The sequence below is a fragment of the Marmota flaviventris genome, chromosome 17 (genome assembly GCF_047511675.1).
Source record: "Marmota flaviventris isolate mMarFla1 chromosome 17, mMarFla1.hap1, whole genome shotgun sequence".
NCBI lineage: Eukaryota > Metazoa > Chordata > Mammalia > Rodentia > Sciuridae > Marmota > Marmota flaviventris.
In genome coordinates this window covers 45,682,022-45,695,067 of record NC_092514.1, presented here as the reverse complement: position 1 = coordinate 45,695,067, position 13,046 = coordinate 45,682,022, and the positions used below count along the sequence as shown (strand labels likewise).

General features: G+C 48.6%; 1 protein-coding gene across 6 annotated transcripts in view; it reads left to right on the top strand.

The window, feature by feature from the left end:
- Nucleotides 1-13,046, top strand: part of Msi2 (musashi RNA binding protein 2) — a 369,627-nt gene that overhangs the window by 116,393 nt on the left and 240,188 nt on the right. For all 6 annotated transcript variants that reach the window (XM_071602928.1, XM_071602927.1, XM_027950228.2 and 3 more), the window contains exon 6: nt 10,603-10,695. In XM_071602928.1, the coding sequence (XP_071459029.1) occupies nt 10,603-10,695 (93 nt within the window). The remainder of the gene's footprint in view (nt 1-10,602; nt 10,696-13,046) is intronic.

The following is a 13,046-nucleotide window of genomic DNA, read 5'->3' as shown; positions in this document are numbered from 1 at the left end:
AGCGACGCTCTTCTGCCGTTCACCTTACTCTCCTGGGCTACACTCTTGCTCTCCCAGGATTCCACGAACGTTTTTGGAGCACTTGCTGGGCCACGGGCTTTCACATACTATTCTCTGGTGGTGCTTACTGCATAGGCATTATCGCCCCCACTCTCCACGTGGCTCATCTCAGACTGCACGGCTAGGGAGGAGGCTGAGCTGGGACTCTCGGCCAGCTCTCCCTGGCGCACACCCCAGTCCCTTCCATTCATCCATGGTCTTTCTCCCTTCATGCTCAGTGAAGGTAGTGGTGGGAGAAAGCCAGGCCTTTGCTGAGGCATCCATCCTCACCTTTCCTCCCCTAGGAAGACAGAGGCAGCTCCTTGCAGATCCCTGACTGTATGTTAGAATCTTCTGGAGAGTGTTAAAAAGACCGATGCGCGGACCTTACTGTGGATCCATTGAAATGGGAGTCCTTGAGATCGGGGCCCCGGCATCGGTGGTTGGTTCAGGGTTCTCAGGGTGATGCTGATGTGCAGCCAGGGCTGAACAGCCACACTCCAGGAGTGTCGGTGGCAGCAGCTTGGCTCAGCGCTGTGGATGAGGTGGGTACAGCTCGCTCATCAGGAACTGATTGCCATGTACATCTAAAATATGGTAATGACGGTAATCAAGGCTAAGGGTTAAGGCTGCCATTTGTTCTTTTCACAAAATCAACTGGAGGGTTTGGGGGATGGGATGCCATGGCTTTAAAACCTACCAGCGAAGTTTTTGTTCTCTCTCTGTCTGAAGAAGAGCAGGTCAGAGTACTGGTGACGAGACAGGCCACATTCTTGCAGGTGGCTCCCAAGCTGCTGGGGGAACGTGTTCTACACATCCTCTTGTGGGCAGTCTTACTCAAAATTCAGTGATAGGTCCTAAAACCTGTTTTTCCTGAACTTATATCTGAGGGTCTGCAGTCCTGACCCCATGACTAACAGGTCTGACTTGGCTTCTTCCTAACATGGCTCCTCAGCCCTCCCTGGGTGTTTCCTGAAGGTCGTGGAGAGGATATGGTGCCCTTCAAGATGGTAGGCAAGGATTAGGATTTCCTTCTGGTTGCAAGGAAGTTTGAAACGCAACTTCTGCGTAGAAACCTTCTTACTACTGGCCACCCAGGTAACCTTCAGCATTTTAAGAAAAGAGCCCCCCGGGAGGCAGGAAGGGTGCTCTACAGTCTCACAGAGGGTGCGTGTTCACAAGTCCCGCCACCTGTATGTGGCCTGGCCTCCAGTGTGGGGAGCCTTAGGCATTATTCAGCCTGGAAGTAGACACTAGGGGGGCTGCGGCCTGGGAGCACACATGGACACAGCTGGCAGGGTTTTCCTTGGTGCCTATGCTGTAGGAGGGGGAGATTGTGGGTGTTCCCAGTTACAGTGTGACACTGCCTGTCTTGGGGTATTACTGACACCGGGTCTTATACTCATTTTATAGAAGAAGGGGATATGAGGCCCAGAGCTGTTAAGAAACTTGACCCAGTCTATGTGACAAACCAGGGTTAGTTATTTAGCTTGCCCCAGCACACACAGAGTGCTTGACAATGCACACACTTGTAGACTGATAGAAGATATTTTAAGCTCTTTATGGTTGTTGTGTTTTATTTGGACCCTTTAAGCTACATCACCTTGGGCCTGTGCTGTAGACACTGGCCCTGAGACCATCTGTGTCTCCATTTCTAGGGCTTTGCCTTTCCCTGTGAGTCATCCTACACATCTTCAGAATTCCACCCTGGGTGGGCGCCTTGGGCTTCCACTCCCAGAGTGACAGGCGCAGGTGCCAGGACTGAGTTCCTGCCCTCCCGCCACCCTGTCTGGCCCACTCTTTTCCTCCTTTTTCTGAGGTTTGTGAAGAATCAGCTTTGGCTGCCTGTCCCTTTCTGGGGCTTTGGTGGCGCCCCTTTGGTAAGCAGAAATGCGGGCCTCCTTGAAGGTTCAGCAACAATAAAGCGTGCTTATTTAATTTTGCTTAATCTCGCTGCTGCAGAAGATGATGGGTTTCACCTGCATCGATGTATTGGCAATCATTCGCACACTGGAGAAAGTTGCTGGGGCCTTCCCTGTTTTGAGTCTGGCTCACTGAGTGGTGAGCTTTGGGTGACGGGAGAGGGGTGTTCTGGGAAGGAAGGAGTGGAGGGGAGGAAACAACCTACCTCTGCAGAGCAGCCTGGTGCCCGTGGCTGGGATGACGGCTGGCCAGCCGCCTCGCTCAGCATCAGTTGACGCATGGATCATGCTCCTTAATTTCCTGTGCTTTCCAAAGCAGCACACATCTCTGTACCTTTCTCTCTTCCCTCCCCCAGGCCCCAATAAGATTCACTGCTACTGTCTAGGATATTAGTCTCTGATACAATCTGTGGACAGGTCACCCCTGCGGCTGCAATTTTCCCCCCCAAGGGTAAAAGGAAGTAGTATTTTTTAAATGAGTCTGGGAGGGAGCCAGGCAGAGAGGGCTCTGGGATGAGGGTGAGGAGCGGGAGCTCCCTGCTGACGAATCCTGATGGGTTCATTAGGAGAGAGCGTGTCCTCCTGCCGGTGAGTTACTGTTGTTTTAATCAGAGGTAATGTTGTAACCTGACTATGTCGTATAATTGTGTGTAAATTTATATTCCAGCCCCATATAGATGAAGGCTGTTTTTTTCCTTTCAATTTTAAAGCTATTTAGAAGGAATGCCAAATTGTAGCTTGAACCCTAGCGCTCTCTGGCTAATAACTATAGATGGGGAAGGAGAAGTTGGAGAAGCATTTGGAGTTATATTTGTAATTAGTTTCCTCTGAAGTTAAATTAATTTCTGCAGTTGGCAATAGAATGTATTGTTACACCTTTTCCCAGTGGTCACCTGTGGGTGAATCGAGGCACATGGACTTAGATGAAGATGAAGCAATAGGGCACATTTTCTTGGACACTGGAGTGGATTTCAAGCCCTATTAATGGTCAGATTCTTGGCTTCAGCGTCTCTGCCCCCCACCTTTTTAAAAAATATTTTTTTAGTTATACATGGATACAGTGTCTTTCCTTTGTTTATTTTTATGTGGTGCTGAGGATCGAACCCAGTGCCTAACATGTGTGAGGCAAGTGCTCTACCACTGAACCACAACCCCAGCACCCGCCCCCCACCTTTTTTGACAGCTTTATTGAGACAATTCATACACCATACAGTTGTACAGTTAAGTGTACATCTGAGTGGTTTTTAGTCTATTCACAGATAGGTACACTCATTCCCATAGTCAATTTAGATTATTTTCACCATCTTAAAAAACAAAACAAAACAAAATCCCAGCCTGAGCCGTGGTGCACTCTGTTGTCCCAGCAACTCGGGAGGCTGAGGCAGGAAGATCACAAGTTTGAGGCCAGCCTCAACTGTGAGAGCCTGACACAAAGTAAAAAATTAAAAAGGACTGGTGATGTAGCTCAGTGGTAAGAGCATCCCTGGGTTCAATCCCTAGTCCCGGGAAAAAGTGGGGGGCGTAAAAAATACCCACCAAACCCCCCAAGAAAAATAAAAACCCTTGTACCATTTGGCCGTCACCTCCTCCTCTCCCCTAACCCCAGGTAATCACTGTCTACTTCAGTTTGTATAGATTTCGCTATTTTGGACTTTTGCATGAATGGAATCCTGTGATGTCTTTGGTGACTGACTTCTTTGATTTAGCATGAAGTTTTTAAGGTTCATCTGTGTCGCTGGATCTGACAGCACTTCCTCTTTATGATTGAATGCTGTCCTGTCATGGATGTACCACATTTTGTTTATCCATTCCTCCCTTGAGGGACATTAGGGTTGTTCTGCTTTGGGGTTGTTATGAACAGTGCTGCCCGTGGACATTTGTGTAAACTAAACGTTTTAGGATGGAAGAGTTTTCGTTTCTCTTGTGTGTATACCAGGAAGCAGAACTGTTGGTCCTCCGGTGGCTCTGTGTTGGATCCTTTGAGGAGCTGCAGACTGCTTTCAAAGCAGCCAAACCATTTTACATTTCCACCAGTGAAATCTGACTTGTCATTTTGGCACCTTTGCCTTAAAATTGAAAAGGGCACAGTCACACGAGTTCTTCCTCATGGTGGCCTCAGTTCTTCTCTTTCCCCAGTTGTGATTTTTTTCTGCTGGGAAGAAAGAAGTCGATGTCATTGCCAATGAAGGTACCAGGGACTTCAGTGACCAGAAAGGGTGGTCTTCGCCTCCATCTTGTTTGTGCAGCACTGTTGACTTGGGATACTTAGGATCCCTGAGCGTCCGTTTCCAGGCGCAAGATGCAGCTGGGGTGTGTGGATGACCGAAAGGAATTGGTTGGAGGGGCAGAGCCCGGGCCTGGCCCACAGAGGGCCTGCAGTGAGGGAGGAGAATTCAAAGCATAGAAAGAGAAGCAGGAAAGCCGTTCCCTGGAGAAGAGGACCTTTCTCCTCTTTGATTTTATCTGGCAGGAAACTGCCCTGTGTAAACCCCGGCCCTTCTTTATCTTGGGTTCTGTCTCAGGGCCTGAGGTCCTTGTGCAGCATTTGGGCGGCTTCTACTTAAGGTGCCTTGTTCTCTTTACTCCCCCACCTCCAAGAAGGCAGAGGCAGACTCCCTGCATCCCCCCCTGCAGTGGGGACACAGGTGATGGGTGCCACCTGCCTGCCTTGGCAGGACAGATTCCAGTTGTCACACGTGTGGGAGTAACATATTCCCCCAGCCCCTCCCCACACAGAGCTTCCAGATGAAACCTCACATGGAGAGGAGCGGCCGAGGCTGTGGTTCCCCAGAGCCTCTCCTGTGCAGGTCTTCCCTGGGGCTGCTGGGACGCATGAGCATACACAGGTGGGGTAAGCAGCAGAAATGTACCCTCACAGATCTGGAGCCTGGAAGTTGGGGCAGGGCTGGCTCCTCTTGGGGGAGAATAGGTTCCAGGCCTCTCCAAGCTTCTGGTAGTTGCTGGCAGTCCTTGGTGATCTATTTTCTAGAAGTGTCCCTCTGGTCTTTCTGTGTCTTCACGTGACCTCGTTCTTCCTCTGTCTGTCTGTCCTGTCCTCCTCTTAGCAGAACACCAGTTTTTGGATTTAGGACTCACCCTACATCCAAGAGGATTTCTTAACAAGGTTCTTAACTAGTTACATCTGAAAAAACCTTCTTCCCAAAGAAGGGCACATTTTGAAGTTCAGGGTGGATGTGAGTTTGTGGGGGGATGCCCTTCAATCCATCCTAGTCTCTTTTTCACATATGTCTCAAGAAACATTTGGGAGAAGATTCCAAATTCATGCCCCAAGCTCTAGTTTTGCTTGCTAAGTGAGTTCTACCCTTGGATTCCCATGTCATGGTGATAGTAATCCTGATGGTGGCATGAAGGGTGGTGGCGGCCGCGGTGGCGAGAGTGGTAATTTTGTGGAAGGGTAAGGTAAGAAAGAAAAAAAAAAATCCCAGAAGAAATAGGAATTGTAGAGGGTATGTCCCTTGGAGGAACACCCTGGAGACTGGGACCTGCAGTTCGAGACCTCAGTCAGCATCTTTGCCATATAGAGACTGGGCTTGATCTTCAGGTGCAGTGGGGGAGAACTGTCATGCTGGGGGGTAGCAGGGGTTTCATTCCGCACTGTGAATTTAGTGAGCATCTTTGTTCTCCATGGTCACTTGACAGTATGGGGTGGTGGACAGAGCCCTTGTCTGGGCCCCAGGGAAGTGGTCCTCCTAACCACCCATCTTGCCTTTAACTACGCATCAATTCTTCTTCCTGGGACTCGATTCTTTCATCTGCATGATCAGGGTTGGTGGCCTAGAAAGTTTGCAAGATCCCATCCCACACTAGCCCTCTCTGTATCCTTTTCCCTCTGCTTTATCTACGTTGGGTCCCCATAGGTGAAAGAGCATTGGAAAATGAGCCTGTGCTCTTGGCAGTAAAGATGGCTCATAGTTTACACCAAGGGGACTTTGAACTCTTTTCAGGGATATGATAATAGAAGGAGCTGATTTGATTTCTCTGGCCTCTCCCCTCCCCATCAAGCCATTTCTTGCCTTTCCCTTCATTGGTCAGGATTAAGAATTTTTTTTTTTAAATTTGTCTGATATTGTTTTTTCTTCTGTGTTTACTGATATCTTTGGGCCAGTTTTGCCATAGCTGTTTTCTCCTTCATCTCTTCTTGAAAGTTTCTCTGTCTGCTGCAAGTGGGGTGTGCCTGTAATCCCAGCTACTCACAGATTTGAGGCCAGCCTGGACAATTTAGCAAGACCTTGTCTCAAAATAAAAAGGGCTGGGGGGGGGGGGGGTGGCGAAGCTTAGTGGCAAAGTATCCCTGGGTTCAATTCCCAGTACTGCAAAAAATTAAGTGATTTCTTTTTACTAACCTCCCCTTACCCTCTCTGCTTTCGGCACATGCCTGTGTGTTCACACACGCGTGCACACACTCACACACAAACACCATTTGCGTTATCATATTTCATAAAAATACAAAGGAGTGGCCCCATTCTGAATGATCAGTTCAGCTGGAAGCATATTTTTTTTTAAGAGAATTTTTAATACTTAAAAAGAAAACCCAACAGGCCTGCTCTCAGCTAGAGGCAAGAAGGTGGGGTTCTTTGCCGTGGTAGTTAGCAGCTGGCTCTGGCCAGTACTTACGTATAAACAGCAATTTTCCAAACTGGCATGGCTGCTGGGGCTTTCTTTGTGGAGCCAAGGGGCGTGTGGAGAGCAGTGGTGTTTAGTTAAATTATGGGTCTAGATGCAAAACTTTGCAGTGGGGATTTGTGAGAGCTTGACCACTCCCTACGTGCCTGCGTGCAAACTGGCAAGAGCGTGCGGGCACACACACATGCGCGCACGCACACACACACACACACACCTCGCTTTCCACAGTGACACCCTAAACCTTAAAGGGAGGGGTCTCTTGGGGAAGCTGTAGCCCAAGGGATGCACAGATCTTGGGGAGGTAGGGAGTGTCTCCAATGGTAGAAAGCACTCCTGTACCAAAGGGTTTCCTGAAACCTGGCCACCCAACCCCCCCCCCCCCCCCCAGGAAAAGGCTACTTAAGATCACTTTCTTACTGGGCATTGGACTGAGCACTCTAGAACCCCTGGGTGGGTTCATCTTGGTGCCCTATGGGGAGCCAAGTGCCACTGTCTCAGCATTTTGGTGTGCAGTGGCTGGTGTTCCTGTACCCCGAGGGGTTAAGTGCTACACTGGTGTCAAGGCTAAAGGTTAGGAGTCAGTTACTGAAGGGCATGGTGAAAGGAAACAGAGGTGGCCCCTTCCGTTGGGTGTAGAGGTTTTTTTTTTTTTTTTTTTTTCTTTTATAACTCAAAGGACTATAGAGCCAGGGGATCAATGTTCCCTTGTCCTGCTCACTGTTTCTAAGGTCAGGAGAAGGTTAAAGTTCAGGGGGCTACTGGACAGTTCCTGGTAAACAGAAGCCAGGACTCAAGGGGTGTGCTCCCCCCGCCCCTGCACACACCAACCTTGCCATGGAAGGAACATGAAGAGACGAACGTGATTCTAGGGTCCTCTGGCTCCAGAATGCTGATCACAGAGCTGTCCACAGTCCATTTGGCAGTAATGGTGTCAGGATTCCCAGAGTCGATGACCCTCACCTCCCACCCCCCATGTGGCCTTGGCAGGAGAGAGGTCACTGTGCACAGCTCACTGGCCCCCCAGCTGTGCTCCCATCTCTTGAAGCTGAGACATCGGTGAGCAGCTAACCGAGTGTTGCGCATCTCCCCTGGCCTTTTCACATTTGGAAGCTTTTGATTAAACCAGTTTCCCTTAGTGTTGCTGGGGAGTGGGATCCATCACTGTATCTGAGCTGGTTCCCGGAGAGGATGTTTTACTAATTCAGACACTTAGGTGCATTGTCTGGGGCCTGGAATTTCTCATTCTTCTTCTTCTTTTTTTTAAAGTATTTTAAAGGCTTTTTTGGGGCCTGTGTAGATTTATAGCTGGGTGTCTGCCTCCATGTAGCGGGTTCTGTCTTGGCATGTTTATGACTGCAAGGCGACAGTGGAGGGTGTGTGCAGAGGCCTTTTCTCTTAACCAGTTCCCGGGGAACGAGCATTAGGTTGACTTCTGTAATTTGGAATGAAGACACAGGGGGTCATTTCGTTCTCTGGGGTCCATGCGAATGTTTGAAGATAGATAGGGCTGCCATGGTCGACCTGCCTGGCTCTGAACAATGCAGGAGGGAGACCTCAGGCCTCCTTTTGTAGAATGCCTCTACAGAGTTTCTTAGGTTGAGTTCTGCAGCACATGTTTGTAGGTCATGTTAGTGTTTCTTTATGGATAGTTACTTGGCTAGGGTGAAAAAACTAACTAAATAAAAATTCTAAAATTAATCTGTTAGGAGTCTCTGCGCATCGAAAACCATACAGATGGAGGGAGGTGTTTTTGAAATTCTAGGGGAAGATAATGGGGCCATAAGAGTTGATTTTTCAAAGCCATTTGTATTATACATCTTCCTGCTGCACATTTTTTTCTGAGCTTAGAGGGTGAATTTAGTAACTGACATTGGATTTAGTTACAGTGACCATTTATTTATCATCTATACTGTGCCCTATTAGCCTCTTTGGCATATGTTATTTAATTTAGCCCTAATGGGCATCTTGTGTGGTAGGCTAATTATTATATCTACATTTGATAGTGGATTGAATTCTATGTTCTATTAGAACGTAAGCTCCAGTGCCTAGCACTTAATGTGTCTGTGGAGTGAATACATTAGGAAAGTTAGGTTCACTAAAATTTGATTATTAATGAGTGTAGGGAGAGAGTTAAATCTGGAGAGGGCCTGATGGAGCTTTACCATTAAGGCGACCTTGATCTGCCGGGGAGACGAGGGGATGGATGGGAATGGAAATGGACAAGAAGGAGCAAGAGTGGGCTGCCCACCTGCTAATGAGAGGACCTTGGAACTTGGGAAGTGTGGACACTGGCGGGATCTTTGTAGAAAGTCCTCACACATATTATCTCATCAAGTCCCCCAGTCATCTGAAAAGAGATGGAAGACAATAAATCACAGCTTTAGATGCTTGGACGAGCCACTGCATGGTATTTCTAGGAGGAAGGTGACTGACAGTATGCGGTCGCTAGGACAACGTCCTGAAACTGTGCAGAAAGTCCATTTCCCAGCTGTTCCAATTTGGGCTGTATTAACATATGTACATCCTGGGAACCACTAAACCGAAACCTGAGCTCCCGGAAGTCTGGGAACCTCTATCCCTAGGGTCATCATAGATTCATGAGAGTTCTGCAGTGGGGAGATTTGGGGTTCTGATCCAGCACTTCATGGAGCAGAGGAGAAAATAGACCTAAGGAGATGAGTCCCATCCAGGGCCATACCCAGAGTTAGACACTGATGTTGTATTTCCAGTATCTGTTATACTCCTGCAATTCAGGGGTGTCACTCAGATGATCTCCCGTTGGAGGTGGGTTAGTTCATCTCATTCACGTGGCTAACTTGCCAGGAGTCTCGGTGATGACCAGTCCAGGCAGCCAGGGGCTCTGCATCTTGCATCCAGTTGTGACAGATACAGATGGCATTTTTAAAATTATTATTAGTCACCCCAACTGGTGGAACCCTGCACCCACTAAAATTTTCAGTTTTTTATTTTGATGTTAAAACAAAATCAAAGCCAACACACACAGCCTAAATTCAGCCTTCAGAGAAAGATGCTTATTTCCTTAATTTTTGGACACTATGTGTAAGACTCTCGGTCCTTACTCTGAGCATTTGAAACTGATGGGATCCCCACACGTGGCCATATGTGTTCATTTTCGCACACACTAAGCATTCAGCACGGACTCTATTGTGCCTGACCCTGTGCTTTGCATCGCAGACAGGAGGAACCTGGGTGGCGAGTAGTGAGTGCCGTGATAAGGAGATAGATCCAGCCTTAGAGGACTTCAGAAGAGGGAGCAATAGCTCCTTGCTGGGACCCCAAGCAGATATTTTGAATTTTGGAGAAGGTTGTGGGACCTTGGAGAATGGTTATAACTTGCCACAGGGAACTTAGGAGTAGAGAGGAATTCCAGGGGAAAGGACCTGTATCCAGAAAGATGTGGAAACCTGGGGATTAGTGGGTTTTGAGTCAAGATGAATTACACAAAACCTGGAGGGGAAGGAGTACAGGACAGAGCTTTCAGGGTGGTCCCTGGGTGTGTGGCGTTCTGTTTGCAGACACAGCATCAGGACAGTGGAGGCCAGGGAGCCCACACTTAGTTTTGAATTATGTGTGCAATTCTTATTAATAAGATTTTGGGAATATTTCTGGGCAGCAGTTTTTATGCATGTAGCTCTGCTTTGCCTGTTTTTCTGAAGTTTGAAGTAGCTTGATATAGGATTGTTCTCTGTATCCTGGTCATATCAGAATGAAACTGGCTTATGGCCACTGAAATCCTGAAGTCCCCTCAGCCTGTGGCAAGCTCAGGCTTCTAGGTGATAGACTGAATGCCTAAGATACACAGAGAGACAGACTCCAGCATCCTTAGACATCCAGTGGCCTGGACCATGAAGCTTGCACAGATTTAAAATTGTCTTCCTGGATAAATGTGGAGTGTGGCTTGCTTCAGCATCTTATTGAACGCTACTTCAGATAACCTGGTTATTAACTTGTGCTCTCCTCTTGTCATTTCTTGCAGATGGTCACAAGAACAAAGAAAATATTTGTAGGCGGATTATCTGCGAACACAGTAGTGGAAGATGTAAAGCAATATTTTGAGCAGTTTGGCAAGGTAAGCACTGCATGGGGTTGGATATTACAGGCCAGAGGTAGCCTAACCGGTCCTTAGGAGAGGCCGCTGTGGCCCCTGCCTCTGCCACAGCTATGTCCTGAAGACTGTCGTCCTTGAATTTGGCCATCATGATTTAAGTGAAATTCTGCAGGAGCCGCAATGGAAGAGTCTGCTTGTGGTCAGCACAGAGCCTCACATGCCAGAAGGAGCAGACAGAGTGGCCTTTCAATGTGGCTTTACAGGCATTTGCTGCCCACGTGGGGCCTGGATTGGGGAGAGAGGCGGGGCTGTGACTCACAGAGCAGGAGCTTCCTCCTTCTGTGCGTTTCTGGCAAAGGTGTTGAGAGATGCTGCTCCCTGGGGCACTTGGCAGCAGCATTCTCCCTGTTAAATGCCCAAGGAGACTTGGAAGAGGTGCCAGTCCGTACCTGTCAGCATTCTCTGACCTGCGTGTCTGTGAGACAGCAGCAAAATGATGGCCTGAGCTTTGCTGCTGGTGCAGGCCGGGGTCAGTTTCCCCCAGTCAGCTAGGAAACAGAGTGGGAAGGTGCACATGCGACAGATGGAGTAGCAGACAGACAGGATGAGCACCCAAGGGTGTTGTTCTCATGCCTCTCGCTAGTTGGCTGGGGGAGGCAGTGAATGAGTTCCTCAGATGGCCTTGTTGCCCCAGGGGTCTCTTTTGTAGTCTCCCTCCTCTGGCTTCTGTGGAAATGTCAGGGCCAAGGAGACTGGCAGGTGAGTAACTGAGCTGGCCTTCTGCTTCCTGCAACTCTGAGTCACTGTGGGCATTGTTGTGGGAGGCCAGGTGTGTGACCATCTCCTGAACAAGTCTGCCTCTTCTCTCTAAAAGGGCTGGCCTGGCAGAGCTGCTGTGGCATTCTGAGAGGACATGGCGGTATTATAACCCCTGTGGCTCATTTACTCCCACGGTGACTGTTATACTTACCACGGGTAGGACACGGACACTGTCGCCCACTGGCCAGCCTGAAGGTTCTGTGCTTTTTATTTGTTTGCCCAAGGCAATGGGCAGCTATGACTCCATTCCCAGATGAGGGCCATGACCTTTAGTTAACCTTGAAATGGAGATTTTCCTGTCTCCGTTGTTAATCAACTTCTGCATGGAGACCAAGCAACAAGGAGAACCAGCTCCTTCCAGCCCAGACGTGTATTTGAAATGGCACTGAATCGGCCATCCAGGAGGGTTTCGAAAGAGGTCCTCCCTACACCCCTTCTGGAATTGCTAGTTGGGGGCTGACTCATTCTGGCTGGTTCTAGGAATAGCTAAGGGTGTTGGTGATCATGCATGTTACGGTGCTTCTCTCCCCAAGACTGATTTAAAGCACCAAAGGGGTTTTGTTCATCACTTGGCCCCACCCTGCCGATGGAGAGGAATTGGAAGTAATTAAATGAGACAGGTCCATTTTGCATGATGGAAAGCTCTGGAGGATGAGCCCTTTTTGCTGCCTTTAAAACAAGTCCAGGGGTAGTGTTTGCAAACACGAGGTGGGATTTCTTTGTCGAGCTATAACCTGCCTTGGAATCTCATGGGCCTGCAGGTGTCAGGGAAGTTGCCGTTGCCCAGATGGGTGTTTAGAGTGTTCCAGACAGGCTCGAACTTGCCAGCACCCGGTACATCTCTGCACGTCCCTGATGCCCAGTTTCTTCCTCACTTTATTCTCTTCCTTTCTCCCTTTCTCTCTTTCTGTTGTTTTTCATTAACACTTATAATTGTGATTCAGGATGCCAGCAGTGGGGGTGCTCTGCAGGCCGTGGCCATGCCCATGGCAGCTTCCATCGCTGCACTGAGAACAGTTCTCCTTTTGTCTGGGAAGCAGTCACAGACCATCTTCCCTGGCATAGCACTCTCTGGGTCTGATGCCGCCGCCCAGTTAATTTTGCACTAAGGTTTGTGGATTCCGGCAGGATGTAGAAACTTATCAAGTGTTTCATTAAAGGACTAAGGAGGCTTTTGAATGTACCAGAATCATAACAGTCTCCGCTCACATGTTAGTAGCTTGTTTTGTACATATGCTCTGTGCATTATCTGAGTCTGTCTTCAGAAGAGCTCATTTCTCCTTTGCTGGTGGCTAATATTGCATCTCTGGCCCCTTGGGCAGGGCTCACCAACTCTCAGGATTCTGGTGTAATTCATTTGAATCCAGGATGATCAAAGTACGGAGAGTCTGCTGCTAGGCCTTAAGGGCCACTAGTAAATCCAGCAGCGGAGAAGAGAGGTAACAGATAAATTGAGAAACGGACTCTTCCTCTTGGCAGTTTATATTCTGGGTGAAGGAAGCCCCTTGTGTGGGCCCTCACCTGCAGTGTACTCACATTCGTGCGTGAACACG